Source organism: Rhea americana, unplaced genomic scaffold (assembly GCF_003343005.1).
Source record: "Rhea americana isolate MKP2758 unplaced genomic scaffold, rheAme1 scaffold_161, whole genome shotgun sequence".
In the NCBI taxonomy this organism is placed as follows: domain Eukaryota; kingdom Metazoa; phylum Chordata; class Aves; order Rheiformes; family Rheidae; genus Rhea; species Rhea americana.
The window spans coordinates 1,660,294-1,672,982 of record NW_028185717.1 but is presented as its reverse complement, the minus strand read 5'-3'; the positions used below and the strand labels follow the sequence as shown (position 1 = coordinate 1,672,982).

The 12,689-nt window shown below is 39.0% G+C and overlaps 1 protein-coding gene across 1 annotated transcript in view; it reads left to right on the top strand.

Annotated features, from left to right (window-relative positions):
• The window catches only part of ATP8B1 (ATPase phospholipid transporting 8B1), a 34,314-nt gene extending 21,708 nt beyond the window's left edge, over positions 1–12,606 (top strand). The window contains exons 19-28 of the mRNA XM_085300183.1: positions 940–1,051; positions 2,563–2,638; positions 3,587–3,719; positions 4,949–5,234; positions 6,042–6,265; positions 7,427–7,510; positions 8,515–8,760; positions 9,025–9,163; positions 10,232–10,362; positions 11,228–12,606. Of these exons, the coding sequence (XP_085156309.1) occupies positions 940–1,051; positions 2,563–2,638; positions 3,587–3,719; positions 4,949–5,234; positions 6,042–6,265; positions 7,427–7,510; positions 8,515–8,760; positions 9,025–9,163; positions 10,232–10,362; positions 11,228–11,458 (1,662 nt within the window). The 3' untranslated portion in view covers positions 11,459–12,606. The remainder of the gene's footprint in view (positions 1–939; positions 1,052–2,562; positions 2,639–3,586; positions 3,720–4,948; positions 5,235–6,041; positions 6,266–7,426; positions 7,511–8,514; positions 8,761–9,024; positions 9,164–10,231; positions 10,363–11,227) is intronic.
• The last annotated feature ends 83 nt before the right edge of the window (positions 12,607–12,689 follow it).

The following is a 12,689-nucleotide window of genomic DNA, read 5'->3' as shown; positions in this document are numbered from 1 at the left end:
ACTGTAATTTTTAGACATTTTAAACTTGCTAATTTAAGATTCTGGAATGCAATCTACATAGAAACTTCTGAGCAAACAATTTAAAAAGCAGTAACCATAAATAGGATTTGTGTCCTACTCGAACTACTGAAAAACTGCTTATATCAGATACAGTTCCTTTGCTTTGCTTACTAATATTGTCTCTGGGTGAATTTCACACAGAAGGGTTGAGGTTGGCAGGGACCTCTGGAGATCATCTAGTCCAACCCCCTGCTCAAGCAGGGTCACCTAGAGCATGTTAGACAGGGTTGCATCCAGGTGGGCTTTGAATATCTCCAGAGAAGGAGACTCCACAACCTCTCTGGGCAGCCTGCCCTGGTGCTCTGCCACCCCCACAGGGTGAGGTTTTTCCTCATGTTCAGATGGAGCTTCATTTCAGTTTGTGCCTGTTGCCTCTTCTCCTGTTGCTGGGCACCACTGAAAAGAATCCAGCCCCATCCTCTTGRCACCYTCCATTCAGGTATTTATAGACATTGATAAGAATTATTTTATCTGCAGTCATAATCCTGGTATGGCAAGTAAATCATGCAGATTGAGCATGCTAGACAGTATTCCTCTCATTTCTCTTTTACACCACTGAGTTAAGGTTTCTAAGTAATACAGTTTCAAACCTTGCATATTTTTTTTAATGGAGAGTGCTTCATATGGGTTTCTGAATTAGAAAATTGACTATAATTGAAGTGTTTTTTTCAAGAAAAWTTTGTGTGTGATTGGGAAATCTTACTGTCAGAAGAAAATTATTTTGATCATTAATATTGTACTCTAAACTGTTGAAAAGAGTTGTGCAGTTTACAATGCTTTCTGCTCTGATACAGAATAGTTTTATTCTCTTCTATATCTGAAACATGTATACAAAACTGATTTCTTTTACTAAATACTTGYGTTTCATCTAACTCCCAGCTCCTTGGTGCGACAGCTATTGAAGACAAACTACAGGATGGAGTTCCAGAAACAATTTCCAAACTTTCAAAAGCTGGCATTAAAATCTGGGTACTTACTGGTGACAAAAAAGGTGGGTTTACTTATAGCCAAAGAGCTAGCAAAAGCAAGATAGTATCTAGAAAATAAACAGAGACAAATGCAAACTAGAAATAAAGCATATGTTTCTAGAAAACCTTAATATGAAAGTCATTTAAATCACAATTGGAGGAATTTCTACGAGATGTGCAGTATTTCATGCCAACTGTTCTCAGTACAGAGTTTGTGAGATGGATTTCTGTGTAATTTGTGTTCTTTCAGCATATTAGCCTAGATGACTTATTTTGTGACTGTTTTCTGTAGGGAAATATCCAGCTACTGCCTTTTCCAAAGCAAAGTAAATGCAGGGCTATTTACTTTTAACTACCGGGCTTGCCTGGCTCTGCAGGTAGGAACACCTCCTTGGAAGATCTTGGTGAAGCTAGTTCTGTTTCCATATGTCAGTCCTCCATTACATGTACTCCGTGTTGTCATGGGTCTGAAACCTCAGTGACTCGTATCATAAATGTGAATATTGTCCTCTTAAGCTGCAGTTCAAAGCACAAAATCTCTTTAAAGATGACAAAAGTGCTATGTTATGTCAACACTTCCCATAAAGTGTCTATGTTTTTTAAGAATTGTACAAACCATATAATCTTTTTTTTGATGACAAAAATTATTTTGTGGTCTCATTAACTCACTGTCTTAGCCTCTCCTGCCCTAATTGCTTGTCCAACTGTTGTAGCCTCATCAGACTTCTGCCTCAGACTAATCCCTTTCTTTTTTCCCTAACTCTCCAGTCTGCATTTGACTCTGAACATGGGTTTGGGACRTCAGTGAGAACCTAATGAACTTATTTCTTCAGTCTGTGTTTCAGTATCCCAACTATTCCAGCTTGAAGCAGCTGTGACTGTCCCATTCCACTAACATAGCAGTTGCGCTGGAGCATTAGCAAAATGTGTGATGTGATCAAACACTGTTCAAGGAATCCAGTATAAGGACGAGATAGCAAGGCATACTCTGTGGTCAGTTCTGTCAATAGTTTTTGCTGTAGGGACTCTCTGACATGGAGATGGCATAGCCACCATCAAGTTAAATAACCYTTGATACATCTTCCTTTCAGAATTGCTAATAGACTTTTCCAGGTCATTTATAGTTCCTTACTGTGGTATAGTGTATTCAGAATATCATGTGGCAGTGCACTCTACCATGTAATATACTGTTCCATGGTGTTGCATGGGAAAAATAATTTCCTGTTGTTAACTTTAAACCCATCACCAACTGCATCTTAATTTCCACATAGCTCGTGTTTTATGAGAAATAATCTATAAGCACTTCCCCAACTTCTCTGTGCCATATATGATTTTTATATTTATCTGCACTGTGTGGAAATGAAAACAAACTTTTCATACTTGAACACAAGCTTAAAATCTACTTAAGAGGACGTCAGGTAGTCAGGTACTTCTAGCTGCTCCCAACAGTAACTCATTACAGAATTTTGAGTAGACTTTCCTCCTTTTTTCTTTTCTTCTTCTTCTTCTTCTTTTTTTTTTTTTTTAATTGTAGAAACTGCTGAAAATATTGGATTCTCTTGTGAACTCCTAACAGATGAAACAACAATCTGCTATGGGGAAGATATAAGGCAAGTGAAAAGCAAAAAGGATTTCTTAGGTGGAAAAAATTAAAAATGTTTAATTTTCAAAATCTTCCTGGTAGTAACATTGGCTTCTCCTGCAGTGATTCTTCAGTGAACTGAAGAGCATTTGGTAGCTGTTGTTCAGTTGTACATTGTCTGTTTCTTTGGATTTTTCCAGAATTGTAATTTTACAAGGCAACATCTTCATTGTGGGTAAAGATAGAGATGTACTATTATGGGAAAGCGCTCTTGACATTGAACTTGTGCTATATTTCAAATAAATAAGATTCAGCCCCGTGCCCTCTAGAGTAGAACTGTGGTCCAAATCCTCCAAAACTTAACATGTTCCAGAATGCTCCCAAGAGCCCTTCTGGAGTRGGCTGAGTAGGTCTCTCCCTAGTCCAAATCTTGAGTAGTTCAGTATGTAGAGCAGCCCAGAGAGTGCTGCTGTAAGATTTRTAGGCAAATCTGTGCCAGGTTTTGCTCTCATAGCCTGTTCCAGAATTCCAGTATTACCCTGTCTGGTCTTTCACCCAATCCCATGCTCCTGTACGCAGCATGGATCCATGCTATAAAAATGTAAATGTGATGTATTGCATCCATAGGTTAGTGATAAAGAGTTTGTCAAAATGCTCAGGCCCAAGGAAGGCCTACATGGGGTTGGGAGAACAACTAGGACCTTGTAACAGTATGTCACAACTCTTCCTGACCCATTTTTCACTAATGGCAGGTGTCTGAACTTTTCCTCATTTGAAAAACAGCATTGATATTGATTTAATGTGACTCTCTCTGCTGTTGCTTCTGCACTACCTCRAACATCAYGTAATAAATAGCAAAACATTCTTGTAGCATATATTGCATTTCTTTCTTAGAGATTTCCAGTATGGGACARCTCTAGTTTAGCTTAAAGTTTATCCTTGAATTTTGTGTAATCGTGTCTGCTTTTCTTCCCAGTGCTCTTCTTCAAACAAGGCTGGAAAACCAGAGGAACAGAGCTGGATCAAGTACACATTCCTCTCTACGAATGAATGAACCGTTCTTTCAAAGTGGTAGAGATCGTGCTTTAATAATCACTGGCTCCTGGCTGGTATGTACAAAGGAGATTCTCCTGCATTTTTGAGAATTTGGGGCCAGGAGTACCAGCATATCACAGTGTCCTCTCTTGAGGACTCTGTTCATTTGTCTACTTTGCTAAACCAGTCAATGAAAACCCTTTGGACCTTGTGCCACCAGCTGAACATCCTTGATATTTATGCTCRGAAATATTTTTAGTGTTGAAGGGGGGAGGAAATAAAAAAGGTGCTTTGTAAAAYAAGGAATGTCTTGGGCCTTTTGTATCATCTTGGTAGCTGCCATCAAAGTAAAACCAAACCTCAAAAAAGCAGTTTGCAGGATGTTTATTCTTCATGGGGCTTTCAGTCTAATAGATTAAAAAAAAAGAGAAAAGAAAAAAGGGGGGGGTGGGAAAACATGGCAGCTACCTTTACAGGATGCATGACTTCAGTGTAGGCACAGAAATCATTCTTGAAATGAAAAGTRTGAGTGAAAGGGTAGAAAAAAAAAGCAAGAAGCTTGTTTCCTGCTCAGTCTTGCAATATAGTGCTCTCAGAGGGGCTTATAACAGAAGAAAGAATTTCCAGCAGAGAAGGAACCAACAGAACTTGGCCATTACCCATCCTGTTGGCAGCCTGCTCTACAGACGGTTCTGAGGGAGAAAGACCCAAAACAGCCAAGAACTGTCTGCCTACATCTCAGTATTCCAACCCTAAACCTTTCTTCAGTATACAAATATATAAATACTGTTTTTATTAAATACTGTTTTTTATAAGGTATAGTAAGCAGGCCTGGGGTYCCTAAAGATAATCTAGCAGGGGAATTAGCTAAAATTGCAGCTCTCTGTTAACTCTCTATTCCAGCTGTACTGCCTTAGAGCTAACTTGTGTCTATGTGATGCTCTGTGATGTGCTTAGCATGTATTTAGTGTGGTCATGTGCCCTTTGGGAGATGGGGAAATAGAAGACAGAGAGAGATTTTAAGTATCAGAATGTTTTTCAAAAGTGAATTAGCTTCTATCAGAAAAAATAATCCTTCAAACTCTACAAGAAGTGCAGTGAAACTAAATACAAGTGTTTTGATTTTGTTTATCTCACCAATACATTTTATTCATTGTTTCCAATTGTTCTTTGTTGCTCCTCTTCAAGAGCGTATTTTTAAAATGTTCTAAAGGGGACATAATGAAGTTAAATATTTTGTGTGTGTTAAGGCAATTCTTAGAGTGCTATTTGAAACGAAGCTTATTTCTGTCTTGTTACACAGAATGAAATCCTGCTAGAGAAGAAAAAGAAGAAAAAGAAACTTAAACTGAAATTCCCCAAAACAGCAGAAGAGAAACAAAAGCAAATTGAGAATAGAAGAAGGGCTGAAGCTAACAAAGAACAGCAACAAAAGAACTTTGTAGATCTGGCATGTGAATGCAGGGCTGTGATCTGCTGTAGAGTGACTCCAAAGCAGAAAGCCATGGTGGTTGAGCTCGTGAAGAAATACAAGAAAGCTATTACTCTGGCTATTGGAGATGGTGCCAATGATGTGAACATGATTAAAAGTAAGCGAGCTGTAAAGTTTGTTTCATTAGGAAACATCTCTTCTAGGAGTTCTTCCACAGTTTTTTCACTACTAAGGTGTTCAGAAGAATCTAAAACTTACTTCATTACCCATGTTAGCTTTACTTTGGTGGTTCTTCTTAGCTTCTATGTGTATGCTTTCCCTTTTTAAGAAAACCCTTTATGAAATGGTCAGTGTTTTGTGTTAATATGCTTATATTCCAGCTTTTTTCTGTAGTCATTGCCTGAGAAGGGACTTGGATCTCTTGTCCTGTTGTGAGTTACAGAAGTGTAATAAAATAAAAGGCAAAAGGAGAACTTTGCTGTCCTGTACTCAGAGGCATTAGCCGTACTGTACTGCAACTGGTGGTCTTTGAAATGCTTCCTGGAAAAAAAAGAACTGGAAGGGAAATTTCTGACTAATGATTTGTATTAGGAATTTGTAAACTGCCTGGTCTGTTCAATCAAGAGTTGCTTGTTCTGTCTCATCACTTATTTTCTGTCAGTCAAATTTCCCCTTTCTTTCCTTWCCTTTCTCTTGATGTCAGCATCCATTCTGATGGAGTAAGTACTGAGTGAAGGAATCCAAATGGCTGTGGACTCATGAGCAATAAATATCAGAGGAAGGGAGAGCTTATGCACAGTTGTGCTAGTCTTTTAAAGTAGCCTTTATGCTGTATACAGAAATAAAATGTGGCAGGAGAACCTGAAGTAAAGAGGATTGGTAGAGGATTTGTCCTCAGTTATGTTGTTCCTCTCCCTTGTACAATTAGTATATGGTGTTTGTTATGTTTGTTTCAYGAACTTAGCTGCCCACGTTGGAGTTGGAATCAGCGGCCAAGAAGGGATGCAAGCTGTCATGTCAAGTGACTACGCTTTTGGACAATTCCGCTACCTCCAAAGACTGCTGCTGGTCCATGGCCGATGGTCTTACATAAGGATGTGCAAGTTTCTAAGATTTTTTTTCTACAAAAACTTTGCCTTTACACTAGCCCACATCTGGTATTCATTTTTTAATGGCTTTTCTGCCCAGGTAAGAGGCATACTTATGTTTAATACAAACAAGCAGATCTTCCTTTTTGTCAGTGCAGAGTAGCGAAGGCATAACCTGGGAAGTGATGGGAACCTGAAGTTAATGTGAACAGACTTAAAAGCAATAATTTCTACGGGMGAATAGGTAATAACAACTAAGCTAGTTAGTTATAAGCCAAGCAGTAGGTTAGGATTAAAGTCAGTATCATGGTTGTACAGGGGAAAAGACTGTTAAATTGTGGTTTAACCTTTCYTTTTTTCTGTCTTTAGCTGTTTGCAAAATAGTTTTGTTTGCCCTCTTCCAAAAGCCTAGAAAGTGAACMAAGTGCCCAAAAAACTGGATTGTTTAGAGAATTCACAACTGTCTCCTCCTAAAGAGAAAAGCTTATRTGCAAAAACACATGTTTCGGAGAGAGGCAAAGAGGTGCTTACCAGCACTGGAGCTTAATATACTCCTTGGTAAAGTGAGATGAAGAGATGGTGCATTTATGTATTAGTATGAAACCAACCCTYCTCTCTCCCCCCGCCTTTCTTTGATCTTGAACTGCTGCTTAGAGTGGCTTGAAGCGTGTTTGCTGTAAATGGCAGTGTTCAAAGTTCAAATAGTGTTGCAAGGCTGTGGTCACCTGTGCACCACAAGGGCTCTAAGAGATGAAACGCATCTCCAGAAGTCTATGCCAAAAGGCCTACAGATCTAAATGCATAGACCACCACCATGCAGGGTCAAGAGCCGCAGCTGCAAACAAACTGCCTTGCCAGAGGTTAATGGTGTTTGCTTTGATGGAAGTTGTGGATGCCTTGGGCAGAGTGGAAATGGATATTAGAAAACACGGGGGTTAACACCAGACTTGCATGTGGGCTGCCAAGTGSTCATCATAGTCACCAGTGCAGCTGTAAACCAGACTGTTACACAGCATGAGGTGTCAGCTTTGACAGTATTTCAGGTCAGGTAACATAGATGGTTTGTAAGGAGTGAGACAGCTTAATACAGGTTAGAAAAGTTTCCTAGAACTTTGACCTAAGGTGCTGCTTGCATTTTGGGGAAACACTGAGATAGATAACTTCAATGCTATCATAGAGTGTGAAATTTCTCAAGAATTAGAAAGAAAAGGTGTAATCGAAAAGAAATAATGAACAGCTGAGTTTCATTTCCTTTTTGCAGACAGCCTATGAAGACTGGTTCATCACACTGTACAATGTATTGTATACTAGCCTTCCAGTCCTGCTAGTTGGCTTGCTTGACCAGGTATGTGCCGTGTTGTTAACAAGAGATGAATGCAAAGGCATCAAGTGTTAAATTACACTGAAACTGGTTGCTTTGCTTCACATACAAAGCACTTTTTTTTCCCCTTTAAAAGTATTCCTTTAGCCTCTTCAGTGTGGGTGTGGTAACAGAAGACAGTAAGTTATTGAAATAGCCAAAGTTAAGCAGGTTAGAGATCTTCAGTGTTAAAATTGTTTGTTAAAAATATTTCTAACTGCCTGCTGTCTTGTATGAGTGATATTGTGGAATAGCAACAGGTGACTTTGTTAATGGAGAAGATTCCTCACTTACTCTCCTACGCTGAAGATGCAGGGACTGAAGGATTTTGAATGAGTTTGTGTTTGGTAGTATGTGTCTTGGTGTGCAGCGTGTGTTTGTTTTAGTTCAGTGAGACTTTGGCCTTCTTTGCTTGTTTTCCCAGACGAAGCTTGCCTGCTGATGTGGCATATCAATATTTCTGCTTATTTCTGTGATTAAAGCTAAAATAAATTCAGTACCAAATTAAACTGTCTCCTGAATATATTTTAGAGACTTAAAGTCAATGCAATGATAGCATTAGGATTTTGCTTATTAAAAAGGACTTCTATACAATATATAGCTGTAAAGAGCAACACAGCTGTGGATGTTCATCCCTTTCATTTTCATTTTTCTCTTTCTATTCTTGCAAAGAGTGAGTTAAAAACCTAGAAGTCTTGGAAGCAGGTCATGCAGTAGCTGCAGGATAAATGTGCTGTAGTCTTGGTTTTTCCTATTATCAAGACTTTCCACAGAGTAATGCATGCAGCCTATGGTGCTATTTGAAAAGGAAGAGCTGTTTCCTTTGGGACATTGGGAGTTTCTCTTCTAAGCTCACACTGAGAAGAGGAAAGTTGTGTTGTCTTGGTAGCCCCACCAGCTCCTGTTCTAGGCCCAAATGTTGGGAGAAACTTACTCCATGACCTCTGTGCATTTCTAATTGCAGCAACTTTTTTTTTCCTTTTATTAAGGATGTAAGCGACCGATTGAGTCTTCGGTTCCCTGGATTGTATATTTTGGGACAAAAAGACTTACTTTTTAACTACAGGAAATTCTTTGTAAGTTTGATTCATGGAATTATAACTTCACTGATAATCTTCTTTATACCATACGGAGCTTATCTTAAAACTATGGGACAAGATGGAGAAGCACCTACAGATTATCAGTCATTTGCTGTCACAACAGCGTCTTCTCTTATTTTTGTCGTCAATTTTCAGGCAAGTAAGCTTAGTTTCATGATCTCTGCTCTGAAAACACCTTCTGGTCATGTTTCTAAATACTCCTACTGAAAATGTAACAATATGCAGAAACGCTTCCACATTTTTTGTCTTCTCTTGTCTCTTTCAAAACTTCCTTTTTTAGTCTGAAGTGTAACTGCATGAGAGAAGACTTGACCAAAAGGTTGGCAGTCTTCAGAGTAATTGACATATCTTTTGAATTAATTAATTCATTCAGAGTCTTATTATTTTTTTTACTTTCAGATTGGTTTGGATACATCTTACTGGACTTTCATTAATGCTTTCTCAGTGTTTGGGAGTATTGCACTTTACTTTGGTATCACATTTGACTTTCACAGCGCTGGAATCCATGTTCTGTTTCCTTCTGCCTTTCAGTTTACAGGTCAGTCATTACTTTTTTGCATGTCTTACTCCTATCTCAAACAGCTTTGAGCACAACTGCTGCCAAAATGTCGTGGCATGAGCTGATGCCTGTAAAAGTAAATGGTGGTAAATACTTACTCACTTTAAGAGAAATGTTTTGTTGATGTTTGGGGCCAGGTTGCTCTACTGGAATAATTCTTTTCTTTCAATGAGAGTGAGCTGGAACTTGACACTGCACTGCAGTGAGAGTTTGCAAGTGAAAATCAAGTTAAAATTGGTGGGACAGCCTGAAATAAAGGGAATCTGATGATCTCAAGGTAACTTGGCAACATGTGAAACACATCCCCTAACTGATCAGTGCAAGGTCAAACCCAAAGCAAGACAGAGCCAAATGTTTTTACCAGCTCCTTGGGATTTTGTTGGAAGTCCATGAGGTGTGACTAGAGGCTGCTTGGCAATTATTTTATTGGGAAAACTGAGGTTCCTAGTCTTCCTAGTGGCAAAGCATTCTTATATTGCCTGAATCTAAATATTCTAAAAAGAGGTAACAAACCCCGTCAATTTTACCTTCTCATTTTTAAGCCAAACCAAACTGAAAAAAGGTAGTTGCCTTTAATGTAATATTTGTCCTTGGCTTTTAGCGATGCCTTAGAATTCTTTTTAGTAACTTGCTTGCACTTGAATATCTTACACATTTCAGAAGTATATAAAGACATAACTGCTAGCTAGTTTGATAGAAAGTTTCAGAAGATCGGGTGTTTGACTTTCGTATTAAGGTATCACTTACGTTCTAGACCACATGCATAGCAATGGCAGCAGCAGGAGTTTTTCAGCCTCACATAGCCTTCAAAAGAGCTTTAACACAAATATGAGCAAGTTGTAAAGGTAATGGAAGTGTTTCGTAAACTTTTGTCTCTTCATAGTAGATTCTCTAGATAAAAGCTTGATGTTGTAACACACCACAGAATACCTGAGTGTTAGGTCCTCAGGGAAGCTGTGGCCTTTAGTATGTTGTTTATATTTTGTGACTGGTTTACTCATATGCTATGTTAGCCCTTAAACTAGTTTCTGCTCTTGTTATTCTTAGGAACTGCGCCAAATGCTCTGCGACAGCCATACCTTTGGTTGACCGTGATTTTATCTATTGCTATTTGCTTACTTCCTGCTGTTGCGCTGCGCTTCTTATCAATGACAGTTTGGCCTTCAGAAAGTGATAAAGTAAGGTCTTACAGTATTTTGGTTAATTTGCTGTGTATTTACTTACAGGATCTAGTATTAATTCAAATATGTAGAAACAAGTAAGATAAGTGATTGTGCTCTGGGGAAAATTACCCCCAGACTGTAGAATTCAGCTCCTGTGACCAGGGAGGGTGGCAGCTGGGTTGCTCAAAAGCCAGACTTTTAATTGCACATCCTGGTGCCAGGATGTTCTGCCATCCAAAGTGGAGTGTTACTTTTTTCTTCTTATTGCCCCGTATCTATCTTGAGTGCTTGTGTAATGTAGAATTGTGTGTAAAAGCTGAGCMCAGTTTATGTAACTTATCCTTTCTCTTGGCTTAGCACTTGCCTTTGTAAAACCACATGAGCCTACTTTGAAGCTACCAAAGTGACCTTGGTTTTTATTTGTGCTATGTTGGAGCTTCATTATTATGTATCAAGATATAGTGAGCAGTTTTTGGTTTGCTTCTATTTTGCCTAGAGCTGACAAATTGCATGTGTGCATAGAAATAGTTGCAATTGTGATAAAGTGTTGTTTAAAAGGAAAGAAGCTGCCTATGTGAGAACACAGCTGAAAGCTCTCTGTGTATCTTCAGTCTACAGAATGCCACTTTAAAGAAAGGCATTTGAAGATAAATGAAAACAATTGTTGAAGTGCAAAAAAACCCACAGAGACCCTTTCTGAAATTTTGATGTGTATATCACAATCAAATTAAACAAGAAACCCTCTTGTTAAGCAGTTAGCACTGTAAAAAAAAAGTATCAGGTTATTTCCCCAAACAGTAAATGTGAACAAACTCTTTTCCTTTATAATCTAGTCTGTTGTACTGTATCTGTAATCTAATCTGTTTTTGCACCCGTGAAGATTCAGAAGAACCGTAAGAAGTACATGGCAGAGGAAGAACAGTGGAAGCGAAGACAGGGTACTTTTCGACGAGGGGTATCTGGCCGCCGTTCTGCTTATGCTTTCTCCCATCAGCGGGGATATGCTGATCTTATTGCTTCTGGACGCAGCATCCGCAAAAAGCGTGCTCCTTTAGATGCAGTCCTGGGCAACAGTGTGACAGAAGTCAGAGCAGCTCGTGAAACAAGCTGAGTTTTACTACATTTTAGGACAGAAGCTTTTTATTCAAATGATTGCACAAAAAAGGTGTTTTTAAACAAACTCAGGATATTTTTTTAACCAAATAGCATATGGATATGAAGATTGTTAAGTTTTATCACAGAACTTCTTGGTTTTGGACTACTGGAAACATAGAAAGGCCAAGATTTTTCTGAAGAGCTACTACTACTGCTTGTGCAACTGTCTGTTAAATGTGAAACTGAAAGATATGCAATCTTGGGCATGAAAACCCAGCACTGTTATTTTTTTAGTGATGTCTGGAATTGCAAACATTTTTCATGTTTTAATAACACACTGGAATAAAATCAGAGCTACATTTCATATCATGACTGTAGAAGTGAACCGCAAGGAAGCGTTTACCCCGCGWGCACCATTTACAGTGGCAGGGGCGAATCACATGGTCCATGCCTTTTGAGGGGAGTCTAGACAATCTCCTCCGAGTTTCTACGGCTGAGATTAAGATATAGCTAGCGATAAGCTTTAGTCAGCATCAGATTTTACTAGGTATTCTGAAATTTGTAGGTGTGGTTTCGGTGCATTTCCTTTTCTTCAGCGGTGGACTACAACTTGCAGCACCAAACTGGAAGAGATCTTTCTTTGCGCCTTGTTGGTAGGGGCGGCAGGGCATTACTCCTTTCCGTGGTGGTCCCCGGACCGGAGATCTAAGTCAACAGCTAACAGCATTTTTTCCCTGTATCTCTCTGTCTGTCTTAACTCTCTTGGTTATTTTTGTGTCTGCTTTCTTGTACAGTATTTTTATGAAGAGAGACACTCGATCCTTGGAAAGCTGCCCTTTGAACTGGCACAAATGTGTTCATTTCAGTTATTTTAGAAACAGCAATCAACAATAAAAGTTAATTAGAAAACAATTTGCTTTTACAGTGAACATCTTTCACTTGCTGATGAATAAATACCAGTCTTAGACTGTAGGAAGTTTTTAATGAGTCTCCATATTTGCAGATACTTTCACTGTTCAAGTTGAGATGTCTCATCTGCTTCTGGCTCACGGACTAAGGCTGAATACTGAAACGGTTTTTTACTGTAAACGATGATATACCGTTATTTTCCAATGGAACGTGTACATTTCAATAATCTGATGGAAATAAATATCCTGAAGTTGCCGCTTCTTTTCTGATGAGTACACGGGTGCGTACGGTACGCGCGGGGGCGCGGAAGGCGTTTAGGACGCCGAGGGCGCTGCCAG